This window comes from Terrapene carolina, unplaced genomic scaffold, assembly GCF_002925995.2.
Source record: "Terrapene carolina triunguis isolate 2854851 unplaced genomic scaffold, T_m_triunguis-2.0 Scaffold789, whole genome shotgun sequence".
Taxonomy (NCBI): domain Eukaryota; kingdom Metazoa; phylum Chordata; order Testudines; family Emydidae; genus Terrapene; species Terrapene triunguis.
Window position 1 is genome coordinate 1,672,674 of NW_020665140.1, and position 22,909 is coordinate 1,695,582.

The window sequence follows — 22,909 nt, forward strand, 5'->3', positions numbered from 1 at the left end:
GAATTTCACTCCCCAGTGTGGACCTACAGTGCCTATGAGATAATAGTAAAAATACCTGTGATCTATACTCCTAGCTGTAGGACAGAACTGAAAGAAAATCATATAACCCTGCAGCTTTCGTCTGATGTACTGGGAAGCAAAGAACAAATGAACTAGGACTGAGCACTACAGAACAAGTTCAGTGAAGACTTTTAATTAATTAAATCTCTCTCGTCCTCTTTTACATTTAATTTTTCTTTACATTTATTATTAATTCATTTGTCTTCATCCACTTATTCAAGTAAGTCTATACTTAAAAAAACCAAATGTAACCCATTAATTGCTGTATATTGCTGAGGGCGCCGATGGAATGCAGTGGTGCTTTTAATGGAGATGGCTGACTCTCAAGAAGGTTTAGACGTTTGGATCAGATCAAGACTTGAGTAAGGCCATATGTCAGAGCCTCACATTTTCAAAACATGGTTTGCAATGGCAGGTTCACAATAGTTGAATAGTTGTTCATTTGTTCACGCAAGGAAGGCAACTGCAGGCTCAAATGGATATGCATGCAAAATTTGCGCATGTACATTTATAGACCAGGTTAAGACTGTCTTTAAAAAGAAAGTATGGCCCTGAATATTTATGCAAATCTTATCTGAACTTCTGGGATCTGCAAAAGTGAGCTAGAAATCTCATCTCACTTTTGATTCATGCTGCTAGGAAGGGTCTAGCTATAAATACCTCCATCATCCTTTCTCACACTATATCATCATGTTCGCTTTCAGCTACAGCTCTTGACATTAAAATGTAATAATTTTATACCGTTATGATTATTATCTGAAACCTAAAAAAATCTTTGGGTTGGTTCTGATTTTGTCCAAACCAGAGCACACAGCTCATGGCAAGTAACATATCCTAGTGGCTAGAGCACAAAACTGCAAAGCAAGGTACTTGGGCCCTGTCCCTGCAGTTTGTTCCACGTAGGCAGACCTCTGTGCCAACATGAAGTCCTAGTGGTATCCATTCACCCACGTGGAACATACCCTTGAATTCTGTTTTTAACTTTGCTGTGTTAAGAACATTTGCTGTGTGACCTTGATCAGGTTTCAAATTACCTTCTTAAAGTGTTTTTGAGATTCCTGGATGAAAGCTACTATATAAAAAGTAGTATTCCTTATTATTAATTTATCCCTAATTCTCTGAAGTCGCAGTGATAACATACCTTGTGCATGTGACAGCACTGACAGTTTATTTTTTCTACATGTACTAGATACATTAGGCAGCAGTAAAATAGTTAACATGCTCATTATTATTACTTACATTACAGCAGTGCGTAGCTCAGAACGGGGTCCAATTGCCAATGTCATCATCAATAGACATATTAAGAAAAAGTCTCGCCCCATAGAGCTTTAATTAGTAATAGATGGGACAGACAAACGAAGAACTATTAAGCCCATTCTGCAGATGCAGAACTGAAACACAGTAAGTGTGTGGCAGACGCAGGAACTAATCTCCCATTTCCCAAATCTTAGTGCAGTCTCTGAACCGCAAAACCATTTGTTCTTCCTCAAAAGGGATGGGCTGGCACTGTTCTCAGCTCCTTCAAAGGGTCAGTGTTGGAACTGCTCTTGGGAGCTTCTGCTTACTATGAGGTACATCTGTAATTGCAGTGGGTACTACTGAATTCTCAAAATTGACTCCTTTCCTCTTGATTTCCCATATTTGGTTTTAGGCCATGTCTACACTAGAGAGCTTACAGTGGCACCACTGTACCAATGCAGCTATGCTGCTGTAAGATCTCTCATGTAGCTGCTCTGTGCCAACTGGAGAGACCTCTCTCGTTGACATAATTAAACCACCCCCAATGAGCGGCAGTAACTATGTTGGCAGGAGAAGATCTCCTGCCGACATAGGATTCGCATACTACTACTTATGCCGGCGTAACATTTGTCACTCGGGTCACTCAGGAGTCTGCGTTTTTCATGCCCCTGAGCGACACAAGTTTTGCCGACATCAGTGATCGTGTAGATGTGGCCGTAGAGTAGCTGGTTTTGGGTGTTGCTGGCTATGGGGTTAAGTTGGGCAGAAAGGGCAGAAATGGGGGAAGTTGAGGATTTGCTGGCCAAGGCAGGAGAATGTGTATTTTTTAGCCAGCAGCTTTCATAAATACTACATCATGAGTCTATGAATCCTTCTCTTCACAGGGCTGTTTCGTAACACGGCCGACAACTTCCATTTGAGGCAGCTTTTGTGTATGACTGCAGGAGATTAAAATGATAACACTGCACAAGAACTTTAACTGAACCCATAGAGGGTGGGGGTAAGGCAAAAGTCGGGAGCCTGCTGGCTGAGGTTGCCCTCCTTGGTTAAGTAAATTGGAGCTGGAGAGTAACAAATCAGCAAGACTTAGAAAGGGAGAGTGGATGAAATTAGTCACTGTAGGGGGAAAATTGCAATCTGTAACCAAATACTGCTATACATCAGGCCTTTCATGAACTTTTGAAATAGGTCTATGAATTTAGATTGTTTCTGAAAGTCATATGAGCCATATTGTATTGTACTATCCCACTGTGAGCCCTGAAATCAATCCATTGCTGTTTCCAGTTCTAGAAAAGGATATGGTGTTAATATCAATGCACTAGCTGTATTCTCCTCACATTTTTTCACTTGCCGAGTTTGTTGGTGGGAGGCGTGGGAGGCGGGGGGCTAGCTCAGGGAAAGGAAAGGATATGCTTTCCTGTACTTAAACACGTGCTCCAACAGCTACATTGTCTATGCATCTCCTCAAATAAACAACCTCCTCTGCATGGAGGAGACTAACCATTTAAATTATTGTATGTATTCTAAAAATACATGAGCATGACACTTTCATTTTTCTTCATAGGGAATAATAGGTTTGATTTTTTGCATGAAGATTTCAGGTGCATGCCCACTTCTTTCCCTTTGTGAGTACTGAAAGCCACAGTAGTTTCAAAAGTCCTGTGTTTTTCATCTGCCTAATGACTCTTCTGTAGAATTGATAGTTTAAAAAAATGTCTACACCACATTTCTGATTCCAGACTGCAGTCCATGTTCTTCCATCTAGTTGCCTAAGTACCTGGATGTCTAATTTAATAATGAGATATTTATCTTATTTTTTTCCCCTTTACCAAGGCTGGCAGACAGAAACCATCCCTCTTGTCTTCCCCCACCCTGTAGAATTTAGCTAATGGATTTCTAATGTAATTTGAACTTCTGCTGAGATAAATCAGTCACATATAAAAGAATTTATGGTTCTTGAAAAATTGGCCATAGATACAATCAGATAACTAGTGCTGGGCAAATAACAGTGGTCATTAAGATCCAAGAAAGAAAGTAGTGAATTGGGGCTTTTAAGTAACACTTGTTCATAGGAAAGGTATAGTTGTGTATCCACCTTTTGACCTGTGGTATTAATAGTTGCCTGAGGTGAATTCAGATACTTGGAGTGAAATTCGGGCCCTATTGAAGTCAATGGCAAAACTCCCATTGACTTCAATAGGACCGGGATTTCACTCTTGCTATTTTCTGGATGCCCTGACTTCTGTGTGCTTTCTCCTTCATGTTTGCCTCAGGTTTTGTGCTGTTGATTACAATGTGTCATCTCTAGAGTAATTCTGCACATTGAAGAAGGAGCTGGGGGATTCAGATTTTTTTCCCCTTTCCATATACAGTGAGTTTGGGGTGACCAGATGTCCCGATTTTATAGGGACAGTCCCGATATTTGGGGCTTTGTCTTATATTGACACCTATTACCCCCGCCCCGATTTTTCATACTTGCTATCTGGTCACCCTAAATGAGTTGGAGTGTTACCTATCAAGGTATTTATATATGGTCCCCCTCACTATAGTACTTGATTGCCTCAGGCTACCCATGTGAGGTAGGGAAGTATTATTATCTCCAGTTATCACATGATTCCTGAGCACAGAGATGAAGTGATATCTATTTCCTGAATCCCAGTTTAGTGCTTTTACCACAAGACCATCCCATTGAGTCAGTTTTTCAGGCACAGGTAAGCATCCAGAGTATGACCCCACTAAAGAGATCAGCTTTCCATTGCAGGTTGCTCATGTTTTGATGGAGATCCACAATGTCCCTCCGGACTTCAGCGGCCTTAATTATGTAAAGTTTTTACCACCACCTCAAACTCAGAAAAAGAGTGGTATTGAAAACAGACGCAACTCTCTAGGTAGAAGCAAACTGGAGGGAAATACGCAGAATTTTTTTAGGTTTTGGAAGATGGTGGTAAAAATATTCACTCTTGGCAGAGCTAGAAGACTGAATTTATAACCCTAAAATGCTGGCTTGTAAACTCCAGCTGTCTTCTCATTCTATTCATTCTATATGTGTTTTTATACTGTGCTCACCACCATAGTATCTGAGCTCCTTCTAGCAGTGCATTAAGCAATATAACTAACATCTGTCATGTGGTTTGTTCTCTCATCTTCTCCCCATGTTACTATGTATTTCTGTTAAATAAGGCAAGGTAAAGAATTTCACCTTACACTTGGAGAGGAAAGTGGTGAAGTTTGTGATGATCCTTAGATCCTGAGGGAGTTTGTTCCCACTCCCAGGAAAGTTCTTTCTCCTGCACTGATAAGTTTTACCCTTATTGCAAAGAGTTCCATTGTGTCAGAGGAGTGGAGTTGTCACCCAATGTCCGCATCCCAGAGCTTTAGGTGGTTAATTATGTTGGGACCACATCATGGAGCACCTTGAAGATAAGGACCAAGACCTTGAACTTGATTCAGAATTCAAAGGGGAAGACAGTGTAGATAGATGAGGACAGGTGTGACGTGGTTATAGTAGTCTGTGTTACTGAGAAGATGCGCTGCAACATTCTGTACTAGCTGGCGATTCTAATTGCTGAAGGCTTTGTGCCCAAAAACAAAACTTATGAACTAAGAAAACATGTCAAGTATCAGGGGGTAGCCGTGTTAGTCTGTATCTACAAAAACAACAAGGAGTCTGGTGGCACCTTAAAGACTAACAGATTTATTGAGCATAAGCTTTTGTGGGTAAAAACCTCACTTCTTCAGATGCAAAGTGTGAAAACATGTGCAAAGTGCAACATAAATTTACAGATCCTCTGGCTTGGAGGACAAGATGGGATTCCTTTCAGCAAACAGCAGTTCTCAACCCCTGCCATCTCGATAGACCAAGATATCAAACTACATTCTGCCCTATGGAATGATTTTACAGCTGGTTCCAACATCCGCATGTGCACAGATGAGGATATATAGTTTAGATCTAGCATCCCTTCCAGTATGTGGGTGTATCACGGAAAGTTATATTTGGAATGGCAAGATCAACCCTTTAATTTGCTAATTTTATTCACTGTAAAAAATTTGTTTGTTGACATGGCATCCAGATAAAGAACTGGAATCTGAATTTCTAACTCTAAAAATACGCACACAGTTAATCATCTTCAAGTTTTGCCAAAGTTGTCTGCTTTGGAATATTCCCAGGAAATCTGTTTCTAGTGCATGCTGGGAATGTATTTTGCATGTTATAAAATGCATCCTACCTTCTAACCACAAAGGTTACGTTAAGTCTTGTCTTTCATCTTCATGTAAATATGTCAGGCGTTGTCCTAAGTGACAGAATGCCTGAAGGGGACTTTAGAATGAATAGGTTTAACAAAAACTATTGTAGCCTAAGCCTTGTCCATCTTTAATTAGTAATCAGGGTTAGAAGAGGGGTCAAGAGCCTGAAGCTGCTTCAGGACTAATGTGTCAAAGAAAAGTGAAGCGTAACACTGAAAAGGAAATGATGCTCCTTGGAGGTTTAATAATTTTTTGACCCTATGTCAGCCATTATGACTACTAATGGCAGCTGGGGCAGAAATGTTTCAAATTAAACTTTGCATTGCAGGTGGTTCCGATTGAATCCTATGCCATCAACTTTGGGATACAGCCTCTTCAGTACTACAGTCCAAATGGGGAAAAAATACATTTAGTTTTACAAGCTACCCACAAAGAAAGAATCTTATGTTGTGATCCACAAACCCTGTTACTGTTCATACATTGTATTGCATGCATTCTTCCCTCCCAATCAAATATTCATTATTTAAAGGGAGACAATAAAAAATATTAATGAGATGCGGCTAAACTGCTCATAACGTCCACGTCTAACTTGAGTAGTGTCAGTTTTCTAATTAGATAAAGTGCCTGGAGCTCACACTTTTGGAAGGAGGTGCATGTGCCGGGTTAACGAAATACTTCAATGTCACTCTCTGTGTTTTTGTTGCACGAGAGACCAAGAGAGATAACGTTTCAGACACAATTTGTGACCCACTTTCTTTTTCTTTTAAAACTTAAATATTTTATTAGTTTTAAGCAAATACAAAGAGAAGGTGACAGTACAAAAGACTATAATATACAGCCCTGTAATAATTAGAAGTAAGTTTCATCAGCATCGTTTCTAGTTTGCTCAAGCATTGTTGAGATTTTTTTCAGATTCTGTACTTTTGATAACCTGACTCAGTAACCAGCCCAGTTCTGTACAGAAGCTCTAAAGAGGCAGACTCTATCTAATTTTCCAAGTAAAATGTTGATGAACACAACTTCCCAGAATTCACACACTAGGCTACAATCCTGGCTTAAGAGTTTAAAGAAACCGAAACCTTTGTGCTTTGCAGCTTGGTTAATCCTTTATCCCTGTAACAAATGGAGGGGAGTATGACTGTTTCAATGATACTAGTAAGCGTAGAATTCTGATCTTCATAGCATTTTATATTTACTTCTCACTCATTCTGCACAGCTGTAAATGACTATGCAGAATACAAGGTGGTGGAGAATCTAGGCCTGCAAGTCATTATCATATATTGGAAAAGTCAATATTATATACTGTATTTGTGTCATGAACGGTCATCACAATCATCTTTTAAAGGAAAAAAAAAAAACCCCAACATGTCTTTGATATTCAACTTTTCAAACATCTTGGGCCAGATCCTCCTCTGTTGTAAATCAGTCTATATCCATTGAAGATCCAGCTCAATCTTTTATCTACCGATAGCATTAAGGCAGCAACACACAAAAAACAATGAGGAGTCCTTGTGGCACCTTCCACCATGATGCCTGGCCCTATCAGGAAGTGTGTCGCCATATGTCCTACGCTTTTCCAGGGATACCTGGGCAGGAGGATCCCAAAAGGAAAAAAAGGGGAGGAGTGTTAGGATATAGATATTCAGGCCTGTCTGTAAAGGCCTATACTTTAAGAATTTAGGGATATGTTTATCATTTAGCTTGTTATAGAGATATAAAAGAAAGAATCTGTGTCAGGGCCTTCTCCCCCTGTGACAGTCTGAGGCCCTGTTCTTAGGCTAATGCCTTTGGCTAAGCAGTGGGAGCAGCCATAAGCTGGGAAGCATAGGGGCGTCCTCACATTCCAACCTAGTCGTATTGAAATAAGGCAATCTGGGCCTGTTAGGTAGGTGATCCGATCTATCACCTCCAGAGAAAGGGAAGAGCCTAGAAGATGTCAAAGGAAATTTAGTTTGATAGTTTTCTGTTTGGTAAGAACTCACTTATCAATATACACAGCTGGGGAACCGTTTATAGATGTAGTTGTGAAATCCTCACTTCTCTATTATTTTGTCATTATAGTTCCCACTTTGCTATTGTTTATTTGCATGGTCTCCGTCTGGTTCTGTGATTGTTTCTGTCGGCTGTATAATTAATTTTGCTGGGTGTAAACTAATTAAAGTGGTGGGATATAATTGGTTAGCTAATCGTGTTACAAAATGTTAGGATTGGTTAGGTAAATTTCAGTAGAATGGTTGGTTAAGGTATAGCTAAGAATATTACTATATAAATTAGGGGCGAACAGGAAGTACGTTGGGATTCGAAAATAAGGAAAAAGGAACTTGGATTTAAGCTTGCTGGAAGCTCACCCCAATAAAGATCGAATTGTTTGCACCTTCGGACTTGGGTATTGTTGCTCTCTGTTCATGCAAGAAGGACCAGGGAAGTGGGAGAGTGAAGGAATACGCTGTCTAACATCCTGACCATCTAGCATCACAAGGACTCCTCGTTGTTTTTGCTGATACAGACCAACACGGCTACCATTCTGAAACCTATGAACAATGAACAATTTTATTCCCTCCTATAATGCAGGCTGGATTTCCCTTGGCTTGTATGTAACCTTATAAAGCACTAATGTTTAATTAGGCTGAATGCAGTGCTAACAAGTACATTTATGGCTATCCATGCCATCTCTTACTTGTTTTGGTAAGAGCCTCAGGTCAGATGCAGTTTGTCCTGAGCCAGTAGTGGACTCTGTTAACAGAGCCTTAATATTTGTATCTGTATATACGACAATGAGTCTGTCTTGAATTACCAATATGACACATTGAGCAATGTCCCTCCCTTAGAAGAATACAAGGTACACCTTGAAGGGATAGATTTAGGGTCTGCTTCTCCTCCCAATCTAGTCAATTAGCAAAGCTCCCATAGGCTTTAGTAGGTTCAGGAGCAGGGCTGTTAGTTAAAATTATTAATTAAATGTGATTAGGGGATGACATATGCTTCATGAACAGTATTCATTAACCTTACAAGTTGGCCTATAAAATCAGGATGTATAAAATAATGAAAAAGGTCTTTTTCTTCCTCTATTTGGGATTGATTCTCCTGTATCTTACACTGGGTGTAAATCAGGAGTAATTGCACTGAAGTTAGCTCTTCAGTGAAGTCAGTGGTGTTACACCAGTTTTACACCTCTGTAAGTGAGAGGAAAATCAGGCCCTTTGATTTTTTTCTAGACATTAATTGGCGATAATAAGGCTGTAACATAGTACACTCCAGAGGAAAAGCAGAGAGAAAAAGAAAGGAGATCCAGTTCAAGCAAATTACACTGTTGATTGCTGCAAAGAAGTTGGTTGCAAAGAAGTGATCTGCATTGGCAGCATGAGCGTGACTAGTTAATATTGAGTTTCTTTCATTCTGAATTCTTCTATTTTCTGTTTTAAAACCTATCATATCCCATGCAGTTTAATTGACAGAGGCAGCCCTTGTGACTGAAATGAAACTGGAAGTCTGATTCTCCTCTGTCTTGCACCTCACATCAGGGGCGATGGATTTTGCCCCATCTCTTCCCCCGAGGCCCCGCCCCCTCAGACAAGCCGGAAGTCGAAGCCTGACTGTGGAGCCCAGGCCCCTCCACCTGCCCGCTGTGGGGGAGCCCAAGAGCAGCCCCTGGCCCATGTCCCTGCCCCCTGGGTCCCCCACCCAGGGCAGGTGGTGGGTCCGCAGCCCCCCACAACTGCCCACACAGCTCCTATGCCGACCCAGCTTCCAGCCTGGCCTGGGCACGGGGCCTGGCCAAAGAGCCGCAGCTGGGCCATGGTAAGAGCCACCCGGGCAGCTGTGGGGAGCCGCAGACCCTCAAAGTGCCCTGGGTGGAGGGTCCGGGGACACAGGCCAGGGGCTGCTCTCGGGTCCTCCACCCTGGGCTTCCAGGGCTGGGGGGGAGGGTCAGGGAGCTGGGCCCATTGCGAAAAGTGGACCGGCCTGGCCCATCCACTTTGAAAAGTGGGAGGGCCATGGCCCCTTGGCCCCCCCCTGCCTTACATAGTCTTTTACATCTCTGAAGAGGGAATGCAAAGTAGGGTAAAATGCAATATCCAGGAAATGAGTCTCAATCTCCCATTGTTCAAGCGGATCTACTGCATGTTGGGAGCACCAGCAATAGACTTTTACAACAACTGAACTTTCCTGATCTTGGATTCAGGCTCTCAATCCTAATGTCAGCAATGATAAGTGGGAGTGTAACTGCTGCGAGGAGCAAGTATAGTGCTTCTCTTGCCTTTCTCTTCTTCCCAGAGTTCTGAGTTAGGCTGAGCTGGCAAAGTAGAGGTAATCATACTAGCCCTTAGGTGTCATAGATGCCCTTAAGTCTTCACAGTTAACAAACTTGTCACTGGACCATCCCTGGAAACTGTTTCTCCTCACTCACCATTGATCCAGAGTCCAAGTCCTTTTCTCATTCAGAGCAGCTTGGAGACTTCTAGATGAGGCCTTCTCCTCTGAAGTGCGGACCTTGAAGCTGCAGAATGCCGTCTTCTACTGATAAATTGGCAATACTGGTGTTTGCTGGGCCACTAAGAAGAATAACACACTTGTTCACTGCACCCTATCTTAGATTTCCTCCTTGAAGGACTTTAAAAAGGCCTCCACATCAGTACCCTTCAGAGGCGAGGGGGTTATAGCATGGCAGAGATGTTAGTTCCCACTCTTATGGTAGGAATTGTTAGTTTGTTTTTGCTGAAGAGTCCCCAGGATCAGCTAGTGACTCTTCAATGTATTTGTCCCTCATTTTCCAAGTGTCCCCCATTTAGACCCCTGTGGGAAGTCCCCCTAAACTACTATATGCTAAGATGATGCTTTTCGTCAGAAACATGGGAGAATTCAGTTCTTTCCTGAGAACGTATATCTTTTGTCTCTGACCAGAATTCATCCTGAAGCAGTATTGCCAACTTCAAGAGATCAAAAATCACGAGTCGGACCCCCCAAAATCATCAGATTGGCCCTAAAATAATGACATTTTAAAAAGAGATTGCATTGTGTTTTTTAGGGCAGTCTCTTGGTTCTTAGAGCAGTCTGCCCATCCGCAGGGTGTGTGCATGTGACAATTAGTGTTGCCCACTCTTCCTCATGTACTGTGATTCCACAGGTGATTTTTGGGCCCTGCTGCAGCTCTCACCTCCACATCTACCCATCTCCTGCCCAGCAATTAAGCCTGTCTCCCAGTTCCCAATCAGTTCTCTCCCCACCCAACCCCCACTAAGTTCAGCCCCACAGCCCTCATCATCACCATCCCATCAGTTCATCTCCCCATGCCCCATCAACCCAACCACCCTCAGTTCACCTTTCTAGCACTCACCACATCTGTTCAGAACCCACCCTCAATACAGCCCCCCCAAACCATCAGCCCCCACCCTCCTCACTTCAGCTCCCCTGCCTCCCCAGCCTCACTTCTGCTCTTTAGGGTTCTTCACCCACCACAAGTTTGGGAGAGGGCTGAAGTGGGATCCCCTCTCTCACTTTTCAGGCTGGCAGGGAAGCAGCCACTTGGGGCTGATAGCTGGAGAGAGCCCTGGCCAGGGCTGGAGTGGCTGACAGGATGTCTAAGTGGAAATAAGCCTCACTTTTAGAACTCTCAAATGTCAGGATTTTTTCCTCCAATTGATTCAACTGTTTATTTGAGGGTTGCCCTCCTCCCTTCTATCTCAGATGAAGTTTCTCTTTCCTGCTGGGGTGTAGCCATGCTGTCTCTTCCCCCCACTTGTTAGCTTGATAGCTCTGTTTATCTGGTATGTAAATGAATTCTCATTGTCTTTCAAAGTACTTTGGAGAAATCACATTCCTTTGTTTAGGGTGAGGTAATTCCTGTTTGACTGGAAACACATTTGTGCTGCCACTGGGGGAAAAAAAATCCTGACATTTGAGAGTTCTATCACAAGATCATGAGTGAGGCTCAATTTTGCTCAGAGATTGCGACTCTCACGATCAATTCGCAAGAGTTGGCATCTCTACTGAGGGGTGAACATTGCATGCTGCATCAATTACCTATCATCCTCCCCAGTCTCTGCCTCAACTCTGGTTCTCCACAGGGAGGAGTACTTAATTCCCAGGATGTTTAAATGTGAGTTTGAAGTTCTGCTTACTTCATTCACAGGAGTTCAGAAAGTTTTCATAATTGTTTGGTGGGCTGCCACATAACCCACCATGATCTCCAGACAGGTAACAGGCTGCATTGTATTTGTTCACAAGTTCTTATACCAGCCTTCCAAACAGGTCAAATATCACTCTGTTATAAGGGTAACAACTTCCTGGGATGTTTGGGTGGTAATTTCCATTTCCCAGGTATGTAGTGCCACAGTGTGGTTGTCTCAGCCGACGTGCATAATGATCTATCAGATGGATCTGTCTACATCTGATGACTCCTCCACTGGTCATAAGGTTTTTCAAATAGGGCCCTGAAGTATGTCCTCCTTCTTTGTGTACTGCTCATTACATCCACGTTTGTCCTTGACTGTCTGTAGGGGTAGGATGGAAGAATAGGGGCATATGACAATGGAATGTTATGCACTGGTAATTCCTTTTACCATAGTCCTCTACACCTAATTTCTATCATTTCATCTGCTTTGAGTTCTCTTTTTCTTGTTTCTCTATTCCTTTCGCACTCTAAAAGGCCTAATTCTCATCTGCACTAAGGGCTTATTTTCACTACAGCACTATGCATCCGAAGAAGTGGGTTGTAGCCCACGAAAGCTTATGCTCTAATAAATTTGTTAGTCTCTAAGGTGCCACAAGTACTCCTGTTCTTTTTGCGGATACAGACTAACACAGCTGCTACTCTGAATACAGCACTATAGTTTCTCCCATTAGTTTAGTTAATCTGTCTCCCTCAGAGGCAGTAGCTCTCCCGTAAACATAGTGCTGCCTACAAAGTGGGTTGGTCAGTATAATTATGTCACTCAGGGGTGTGGATTTTTCACACCCCTGAGTGACATAGTTAACCAATAGACCTCTTTAGTATAGATCTGGCCTAAGACCCATCTTCACTGCTCTGGCAATATCAAGGGGCTGTAAAGTGGGTGTAAATTATTTCACATACAGGGCTCCATTGACAAATTCTTTGCTTCCTTGCTTCCTGTTGGTTGGCGCCATAATGTTGTGTGTCCTTGATAGGGAAAGAGAACTACAACCAAAGGAATTACCAGTTACCTTTATGGAAAATGTTCTCCCGTAAAACAAACGATTACCACAATCACAATCTTACAGAGCTAGCACCTGCTGTTAATTTCACATTAAATAGGACCTGTTGCTCCAGAAAGTTTTTTAATCATAACATTAAAAACTTAGCAGAAATCCCATACATACAGTTAACTCCAGCTGCCTTTATTGTAATGTATCACGAATGATCTCACTGAGTGATGGGCATCCAAATGCAAATGAAATTAGCTTTGCAACCATTCATTTTAAATTGCTCTTGAATCACTCTGAAGTAAATTCCATTTGAGAAGAATTTGCTTCAAGTCTCAGACAAAGAGATAATGGTCCTATGTATTTTGATATAAGCAATAATACTTTAAGTCTGCAATTCAGAAATATAGTGAGTTATGTGCTGGGCTGATGAGAATTAAAGCTTGATATATAGTAATAAAACTAGTGATAAGGAGGAATAGATTGGTGTACTGAGCACAATATTTTCCGACCCTGAATTAGAGCTGGAATACTAGTCCATAAAAAGTGAAACATACCATAAACTCTTCCTTTCTCACATGTTAATGCAAAAAGTGCTGCATGAAGTACAGTTTCAAAAACGAATGCTCAAAAAGGATATTTTTGCCTTAAATAAAGATTAAAATATAATCCTCCCACAGGTCTATCCTGTGTATGATCCTTAGCTGATGTAAATTGCTGCAGCTCTATTGACTTCCATCGAATTTCACCCATTTTTACTAAGTTTGGATGTGGCCCACTGTTTTTTTCAAAACACTGTTGTAGGATGTTAAAGGAGAGAGGTAAAATAGCATCTCTAAATTCAGAGAAACCATTCAAGTATAAATTCAGCATTAAATTTATAGATGAAGGTGGGTTTGGTCAATTTATTTTCTTAGTACGAATGAATTGCATGAGTGAAACCAGGTTAGCATTTTCATTAATCAGGTCTTTTGTCTTGGGAGTGTGGAGCAGTCAATAACAACAGCTGGGTTGTATATTTTATTACATGAAAATAAAGATGAATGTGACATTTTACAGAAGTAAACTCAGTTTGCAATAATTGGGCACAAATGGAGTCCTGTTATGTAGGAGAGCACTCATGTCTGAGTATTTGTGTTTGATCCAGGGGGCATGTTACACAGGGCATTGACAGAATAATTGAAAATCAAGCACATGGTTCCCTTTTTAAAGGTATAATTCTTTTACAGACCATTCTTGAATGGGTATTTTTCCTGGAATGGTTAGAAAAGTTAAGTCCAGAGATAACACAAAGCGTGACTCTTTGTTGCATTTCCATGGGACGCATTATAAAAATGTCCAAGGGATGTACTTTGGAAGCCACAGATCAGAATGTTGGGCAAGGTTCACCCCCTTTTACATGTACAGCCACAGACATACCGACATCGTAAGAGAGAGAGAGACACACACACACACACAAATGTGGTGTTTTAAGTCCCATCTAAATTGTAGAAACAGCCATTATTGTGCGGCCTGGTTATAACACAGTACCTCCACAATGGGGCTGAAACACAGTTGATCTTACAGATTTAGGACTGAACTGTATTCTAACGAGTTGGTCAGATAAGTTTTGACAGAACAGTTTTCCATTGAAATATAAACACTTCACAAAAATGTGTTGATTTCTCACAAACTTCATTTTGGAAGAGGATAAAAAGGAAGAAAATAGGACATGTCATTTATTACTTTCCAGAGGACTTTGTTTTGAATTTTTTTATTTTGTATTATGCTATCTATTCTAAAATAATGTCAAAATCTAAACTAAATGTTTAGATCAAGCTTAAACAATTTTTTTCCTTAATTTTCTTTTGCAGAGATTTTTGCCATTTTCCAGTTTTCCAAAACACAACATAAACGAATTTCAAAATCCTCCATAAAACAAAATTTCCAATCTCTGCCCGGCTATAGTTGTAACTACACCTCTACCCCGATATAACACAACCCGATATAACACGAATTCGGATATAACGCGGTAAAGTAGCGCTCTGGGGGGGGGGGCGGAGCCGCGCACTCCGGTGCATCAAAGCAAGTTCGATATAACGCGGTTTCATCTATAACGTGGTAAGATTTTTTGGCTCCCGAGGACAGCATTATATCGGGGTAGAGGTGTATGTTCCAGAATCATGCTACATTCCAGGCAACATATTGTAGCTGATCCTGAACAGATGTTCAAGGGAATGAGAAGCCAACCTTGTGACCCTGGTAGTCTGGGGAGTAGAGTTTTTATACCATGTGGGCACCATGAGCCTCCCAAAGCAGGTACTGTGATGGCTAGATGATGACTACAGCACAGCTGTCTGGGAATGTAAGGACTCACATTCTGTACAAGTTTATAAGGTGTCTGAATCACTATTCTTCTGTGAGGCCTCCATCCACCCCTAACAAAGGGCTGTCCCTAAACAAGGCAATCTAACCTTTGGATCTTAGGCCTGGTCTACACTGGGGGGGAGGATCGATCTAAGTTATGCAACTTCAGCTACATGAATAACATAGCTGAAGTCGACATACTTAGATTGCAGTGTCTTCATTGCGGTGAGTCGACTGCTGATGCTCCCCCGTTGATTCCGCCTGCGCCTCTCGCTCTGGTGGCGTACGGGAGTTGACAGGAGAGCGCTTGGGTGTCAATTTATCGTGTCTAGACTAGATGCGATAAATCAACCCCCGCTGGATCGATCGCTGCCCGCCGATCTGGCAGGTAGTATAGACAAGCCCTTAGTGAGACTGTGGCATGAATCTGCAGCATGGCTAAAAGCCATTTGTTCCCATCTATACTGCAAGACCAGACACTGTTTTACTTATGTCAGGGACTGCCCTGTTGTAACTTGGTTTCCCAACACAGCAGTTTCTACACTATAAATAGATGGAACTTGTAAGGCCTCCGTTTCTCTGTCTGGGGGAGAATGGAACAACAGTTTGCTTTCATGCAGCAGGAGATCTAATCACTTCTGGGAACTTAGAAGCACAAACTGAGTTCCAGCTCTGATTCTCACAGCCTGATAAGGCTGCCTTATTACCTCTTAGCAGTGTGCAGCAGACGCATGGGTTAGAGACCCTGAATGCTGATGGAGATGAGGCTAGCTTTGTCATATGATTGTTTTTCTTTGTTGAATACAGCAAAATCCAATCATGTTTGCATTATAGACGTTCCTCTTTTAAGTTTTTGTTCCATATAATATTAACTCGCTCAATCATAATAAGCATGGAGGCCTGCAAATGAATGAAAATGCCTCTCTGTGGAAAATGTAAAAAAAAAAAAAAAAAGGTATCTTATCTGTTTTGATTCTCTTAAATGTGCAAATATTAAAAGAAAACCAGTCTAACTGGACGGCAGAGCTTCTGTATGTGTGCTTTATCTGCATGTGTGAGAATGGTGACCGCCTATCTCACAAACATCTATCTGAATGTGGTTCGGATGCCGGAGTCTGAAGATAGCACAGCAAGAAAGAATAAATTTGGGCTTGATTGTAATGTAACTTTTGTTAAAATATAATAGCGACGAGGAATTATACAGTATATTAAGGTTAAATAAGAAAACTGGCTCACAACAGGCACTTTATGAGCTACAACTGCTCTGGGCTTCTGGAAGGATGTATATGGTATGCCCTACTCATTTCCCAGCAATCAAGAAGAGAGGCTGAGTTTGTAATAAGCAGAATTAGAAAATCCACTTGAAAATAAAAACAGTATTTAAATGCTAGAAATGGGCACCCCCAGCAGAGCAGCCCAAAGCCTACACACGTTCTTCAGATTGAACTTAGGAAATAAGGAAGGAAATCTCTCTCCCTCTGTCCCAGTTTCCTCTCCTTTGCCTTTTTTGGAGCTTCCAGTTAGATCTTTGATAAGAACTAGTTAATTGTTCAGATAGCATAAGTGTTGTCTTTGATAATGTGCTGAGATCTATTGGTGAAAATAAATACATTTGTTTTTCCAGTCACCAGAAATTAGTGAAGCAATACTTGTTTAATTATAAAACATATGTGTGCTTTGTTAGTTTCCATCTGTCTGCTCACCAATTTGCAAATAAATGACCAGAAGGAAAAGATATATCCTGTGGCAATTCAAGTGAAATGATTCATCTCTAATGTCTCTGTGTATGCTTATCTGTATGTTTGTATGCATTATGAGTAGATGTACAGTAGGGAGGGACAAATTCCCCTTGCTTTAGCTCAAGCCTGCTGTCATCATGAATTCCAAACTTTGACTCAAATTCACGCTTTTAACTTCAGAATTTTTTCACATCGTAGCTCATAGATATTACTCTGGAAACACTGGGGAGAAAAAGGTAGCAGAGAGAAAAATCTAATGTTGGGAGAGCAGGTGCAGAAATAAGGTGAAAAGTGGAAAATAAGGTGGTTGGAGTGAAAACAAAACCACAGAGGAAAATAATGAAAGGGGAAAAAATCTAATGAAAATTAAATCTGTTTTTTCATACTATGTGCAGGGCACCTGCCTACAGCAGACTAGCTTTTGGTAAGGGAGTGGAGTCCTTTTGTCCCTGTTATTTTATAGCAGAGGTTTTCCCTCTGATAGAAAAATACTGGTCTTATTCACCACTCCATCATTCAATAGAGTAATGCAGTGGTGAGTCAAGCCCATTATTCTTTTTAAACTGAAACACCCTAATGGAGAAAACGACTACGAGGAGTCCGGTGGCACCTTAAAAACTAACAGATTTATTTGGGCATAAGCTTCGTGGGTAAAAAAAAAACCACTTCTTCAGAGAAAAAAACCTGTTTCAAATGAAATGAGAAAAGGTGTGTGAACTCATATTACAGATTTGAGATTCATAAATAGTTCAAAAGATTCATAAAACCTCAAACGCTGTAAGATTTGCTCATGCCTAATGAAGATGTACTGTGTAATTCTATACAGCTATGTAGATAGGTACTGTATTATCTACTTCTCCGGCTTCTTTCATCTGTTGTTGTTCTTCCTTATCTGTCTTTCTATGAAAGCAGTAACTGGAAGGAAAGGCTTTCATACCCTTTGTAATTCTGGACACAAAAAATTTGGTATACCTAGAGTAAAGAAAGGTAATTGTCTGACATTTAATCTTCATGGAGACTGACAAGAAGAGGATAGCTAACCTTCTGCAGTATTTTTAGTTTGATATTCTGTGATGCTTTATTGATCATCACCAACGTCCATCGCTGTGTATAACGATAACTGCTTCAGAGGCAGAAAAGAGGAGATTGAATGAGGCCTTCAGGACTGTCAGCTTCTTGCTGATGGATCTGTCAATAGTTACTGTTCTCGCATCCCTTTGCCACTGTGAGCATCTTGAATGTTCTTGCATGTTGACAAGAGTTTTGCAAGTCGATGGGAAGAGGAGTATTCTCCAGTGAATTGTCACTCTCTGAGCTTGGTGATTTCTCCTGTGAAAGGGGTGGAGAGATGATGCTTTGCCTGTAAAAAGGGGTTTTATGGAGGAAGAGGCAGGAAGCTGTGTGAATTAGCTCATTTTCAATGTTTTCACTAGTTTATTGGACTGGTTTTTTAAAAAAATGAATTGTTTTGTGAATTTACTCCTGGTGAAAAGTGCTGGATTGACAGCACTAAAGAAGACCAAAGCCCGCTGTTAATCCACATAATAGGTCTGTATCGTACCATTTCGTAACAGTTCTGTGCTCTGTGTGAAGTGAGTTAAGTGGTACCAGTCCCACTTCCTTAGTGGGCATTGAGCAGGTGTACACACTACAAAAAGAAGCATCAGAATTTGGCACCCTTGTTAGCATTCTCAACAGAGAAGCCAAAGAATGAATGAAGAGGCATAGGGTGGAAACTGACTCCTAGGGTCAGTTTCATACTGAAGACGTAGAGGTAACATCCTGAACCATTACTGGCCATGTGCATGCACATATATTCAATTAGCATGCACACAAAGTGGTATTTGTGCACGCCTATTAGGGGTGCAGAACTGTATGGGTATGATTGCGCACGTCTGTGTCTAACAATTATGCCTTTGCCTCAAGTGTCAGTTTAGGTTAACAGAATTTTGTACTGGGATTTAATAAGTGACAGAACCAAGTGCTAAAACTATGTTCTGTCATTACCGTCGCCACAGAAGACAAATAAAAAGGAGCCATTCACAAACACAGAGTTAGCGAATGAACCATTAGAAACAGAAAGAGCAGGGTGTTAAGTGGAAACACCTTTTAGGCTGAAAACAACTCTGCGTTTAAACTCCACTGCAAGGACACTTCCCGTATAATTTTTTCACTTGAAAAGGCACTCTCTTCCCTTGAGGTTTTTAGAAACGCTTGTAATCTTTCACAGCCAGAATTTCAGTTGCTGTAATTTTCTAACCTTTCTGCATTTTCCCTCTCCGTTTCTTTGTTACAGATGATGATTTTTTTCATGAACTCCCAGAAACCTTTCCTTCTGATCCTCCAGAGCCTCTGCCTCATTTCCTCATTGAGCCTGAAGAAGCTTACATCGTAAAGAACAAACCTGTGAACTTGTACTGCAAAGCCAGCCCTGCCACCCAGATCTATTTCAAGTGCAACAGTGAATGGGTTCATCAGAAGGACCATGTGGTGGATGAGCGAGTAGATGAAACTTCTGGTGAGGCATTTATGAGTTTGTGTTTTCTCACCATGTCATTGGGGGTGCATTCTCATTTAAACTGGCAGAGCGGTGTAAAATGGACTTAGCGTAAAATGAGAATGAGGCCCAATTGTGTGCTCATAAAAGAGTCATAGTGATTTCTCTGCCTATACTGCTGCTCACTACTTCACAGAACTGACTTCCTTGCTCAGTTCTCTAATTCAGTCAATTCCAAATTACTTACAATGCAGTCACACTAGGGGAGCACAATGTTAGACAAGTTCTGAGGAGCTTTTGGAGCACTCTTATGTTGACGGTTTAAAAGGGGAGAATATGGAAAAGGAGAAATTACGGTTAGCCTCAGGCAGAGAAATAATGGGAAGATACAATATTCCCCCAGCCAGGAACAACATACTGACTCCAGAGCATGCAACTGGCTGCTGTTCCATTATATTCTGCAGCCTGCTACATTGACTTGGTACTAGAGAGACCTATAGTAAATCAGGAAGAAATGAAAGAAAGAGGCTAAATGTCCAATTCTAATCTAATCAATGCCAAAACTCCCATTGACTTCCATGGAAGATTAATAGGGCCCTCAAAATATAAAGAAAACAAAGAGGCTTAAAAACTTGAGCTATAAACAAGCCCGTGTCAAAGATGTGATTGTCCCAGTTTGGAATCCAATAAGGTTTGAGTCACGTGCAAGGGAGAGAAATGGGGCTTATTGCTGTCTTGATGGCTATGAAAAATAACTGAATATCAAGCAAGAAAGTAGCTTTCATTTGGGAATTGCACCACCACTTGGTCTAATTATTCAGAAAAATAACTCCACCAGATGTCTTGAAAGTCTCATGTGACCTGGGTTTTATTTGTTTCAGCTCATTTATTTGCGCAGAGTTCAAAAGCGTATGCTTTTAACAGTGCTGTGGTTCTCTCAGCTTGAGAAAGAGAAAGACGGTTTGGGTGGGGGAAGCGTTGCAGAAAGGAGAATCAGGGATAAAAAGCCTTTGGCTATATTTGACTGTTAGTTGTAATGGGATCTTCCAACAGGTTGAAAAGTGACTGTACAGAAAGAAGACTGGAAGAGGGGAATACTTAGTATATCTCCTAGTATCATCATTCATGTAAGACTCGGAATCCACTGGAATGAACTTTCCCTGGCTTTCAGTGGATTCAGTTTTCATTGCATTTCTTCCTTAAGTTTTATTAGCATTAACATTCAGAAATGCCTATAATTGCTATAGTGTAAAATTCAGTCAAGGGTCACTTTTTAGAATTAGAGACTCGATTCTCTTCTCAGTTACGCTGAGGTAAATAAAGTGTAACTCCATTGAAATCAATAGTGCTATGTCCGTGTAGGCGAGAGGAAAAAACAATTCTAAATGTTTGTTTTTAAATTCCTGCTCTTAATTGCTTCTGATAGCAGGAGGAGGAAGAACACTTCACATAAAGATGCCAAATCTAGGTTCGCTTTCTTAATGTAGCAGTGGGTTTAAGGAAAATAACTGTAGATCATCTGCCTCAAATGATAAAACAAATCATTTCCTACTCTTCATTGCAGGCCATGGGGTGGATGAGCACAATAACAGTAGCAATATTCATTTGTACTCAGTCAACAAACCAAGCCGGCTTGTTGTGTCCAAATATATCTTTATGCTCATGAGTTCAGATTTACTGCTGCCATGGCACATGGAGGTAGAAATTTCACCTTTTTCTCCTGCACCCCAAATAGAAATGAGGAAATCTTTTAACCATCCTACTTATGGCCCCTTTCTGGACAGTACCTACCACCCATTTGGGTTTGAACTGAGAAAAGGGCATTTGAACAGACTGAGAAGTTGCTGCTATCTGTGTGAGTATACTTTGATCACAGGTTAGAAATACTGAGCTAAATATGACTATGCAGAGCAAAAGCAGAGAAAATGAATCTGAAAATCCCTCAAACTTGTGTAGTATCCCAGCTGCTTAGCTGGAAAACCCATGAAGGTTAGCATGTGTCTAATGTTAACATCATGTCTCAGCTATGCAGTTAGTGGAATCCTACCAAGTAAAGTGCCAGATGGGAAAAGGACCCAACATCTTCATTCCCAGAGCCTTCACTAAAGGAAAAAATACCACTATGACAAGATAGAAAAAGAGGGTCTGAGAATATCTGGAATTACAACATCTCTAGAGTTTCAGAATGGGAAGAAGTTTACATTGATTAGGGAAAATAGCATCTATAAAAATGTTTGGACCAAATATGAGCAGTTGCTAGATCACAGAGAGAGATGGGCTCTGATGTTAACATGGTATCTCTCTCCCATCTAGGATGACCAGATGTCCCGATTTTATAGGGACAGTCCCGATTTTTGGGTCTTTTTCTTATATAGGCTCCTATTACGCCCCACCCCCTGTCCTGATTTTTCACACTTGCTGTCTGGTCACCCTACTCCCATCCATTATAGATCATCAGTAAAAACACAGAATTGCTGATGTGTTTATTCTGGTGGCTAATACAGGTGAAAAATCCATTGCAACCTAATCCCATTTTCAAAATCTGATTTTGGAAGATCTTCCCAATGCCACAAAAGAAATTGCAGCACAGATGTCCCTATCTTAAAAGAAGATATATCTGAAGGCTGTGTGAATGTTCTAATTGATGAACAGCCTAAACCACTTCCAAAAACTGAGCTCACAGTAGTGAGAGATTCTACCTTGTGGAATTTCTGCAGGGGGCTACCAAAAATCCTTGCAAATCAGATTGTTAGTACAATTGCATGATAGCCGCACTGGAATTGTTGAAATGAAAGCTGTCCTCAGAATCTGGATTTTGCAGCCAAGTTTGGATATCGACATAAAGTGTGATATGACTGCTGGCGCATCCTACCATCATTGGAAATGGGACTGAGAATCCCTGGAAGAGAATTCATATTGACTTTGCAGGCAAGGGAAAACAAATATTTGAGGTAGCCAGAAGTAATAGGTTTAGATAATATCACCTCTTGCAAAACCATTGAAGAAACGTGTCTGGAGCTGTTTGACTTTGAGAAAAAGTTGTATGAGATAATGGGCCTCAATTCATTTCTGAGGAATGATAGATATGCCTAAAGTAGAACATACGATCATTAAACATACTAGATCAGCAGCTTAGTAGCCTGCATCCATCAGGCTAGCAAAGAGCTTTGCCCATTCATGTGTCACTGAGTCACGGAATTGATTAAACCATATTTGGGACTATGCAGCCTCTGTTAGTATCCTCCACCAGTGTAGTAAATTCTAACCTGGTAGATATTGGTAACTTCTTGATCTGCTCAGATGGGTTATATTTGTCAGGCCAAACCCTAAGAACTATTGTTCTCCCCCCCCCCCTTTTTTTTTCTTCTTCTTCATTGAGGTCATTACCCCAAACAGGTTAGATAGACACCGTTAGGGTTACCATAATCCAGCAAGCAAAAAAGAGGACGGGAGGAGCCCCGCCCCTGTCCTGCCCTAGCCCCGCCCCATCCTGTCCTAGCCCCGCCCCTGCCCCTCCCACTTCCCCCCCTCAGAACCCCCAACCCTCCCCCCGCTCCTTGGCCCTGACTGCCCCCTCCTGGGACCCCTGCCCCTAACTGGCCCCCTAGGACTCTACCCCCTA

General features: G+C 41.3%; 1 protein-coding gene across 2 annotated transcripts in view; it reads left to right on the forward strand.

Annotated features, from left to right (window-relative positions):
* Window positions 1–22,909, forward strand: part of UNC5C (unc-5 netrin receptor C) — a 350,903-nt gene that overhangs the window by 204,526 nt on the left and 123,468 nt on the right. For both annotated transcript variants that reach the window (XM_024197612.3, XM_024197613.3), the window contains exon 2: window positions 19,087–19,308. In XM_024197612.3, the coding sequence (XP_024053380.2) occupies window positions 19,087–19,308 (222 nt within the window). The remainder of the gene's footprint in view (window positions 1–19,086; window positions 19,309–22,909) is intronic.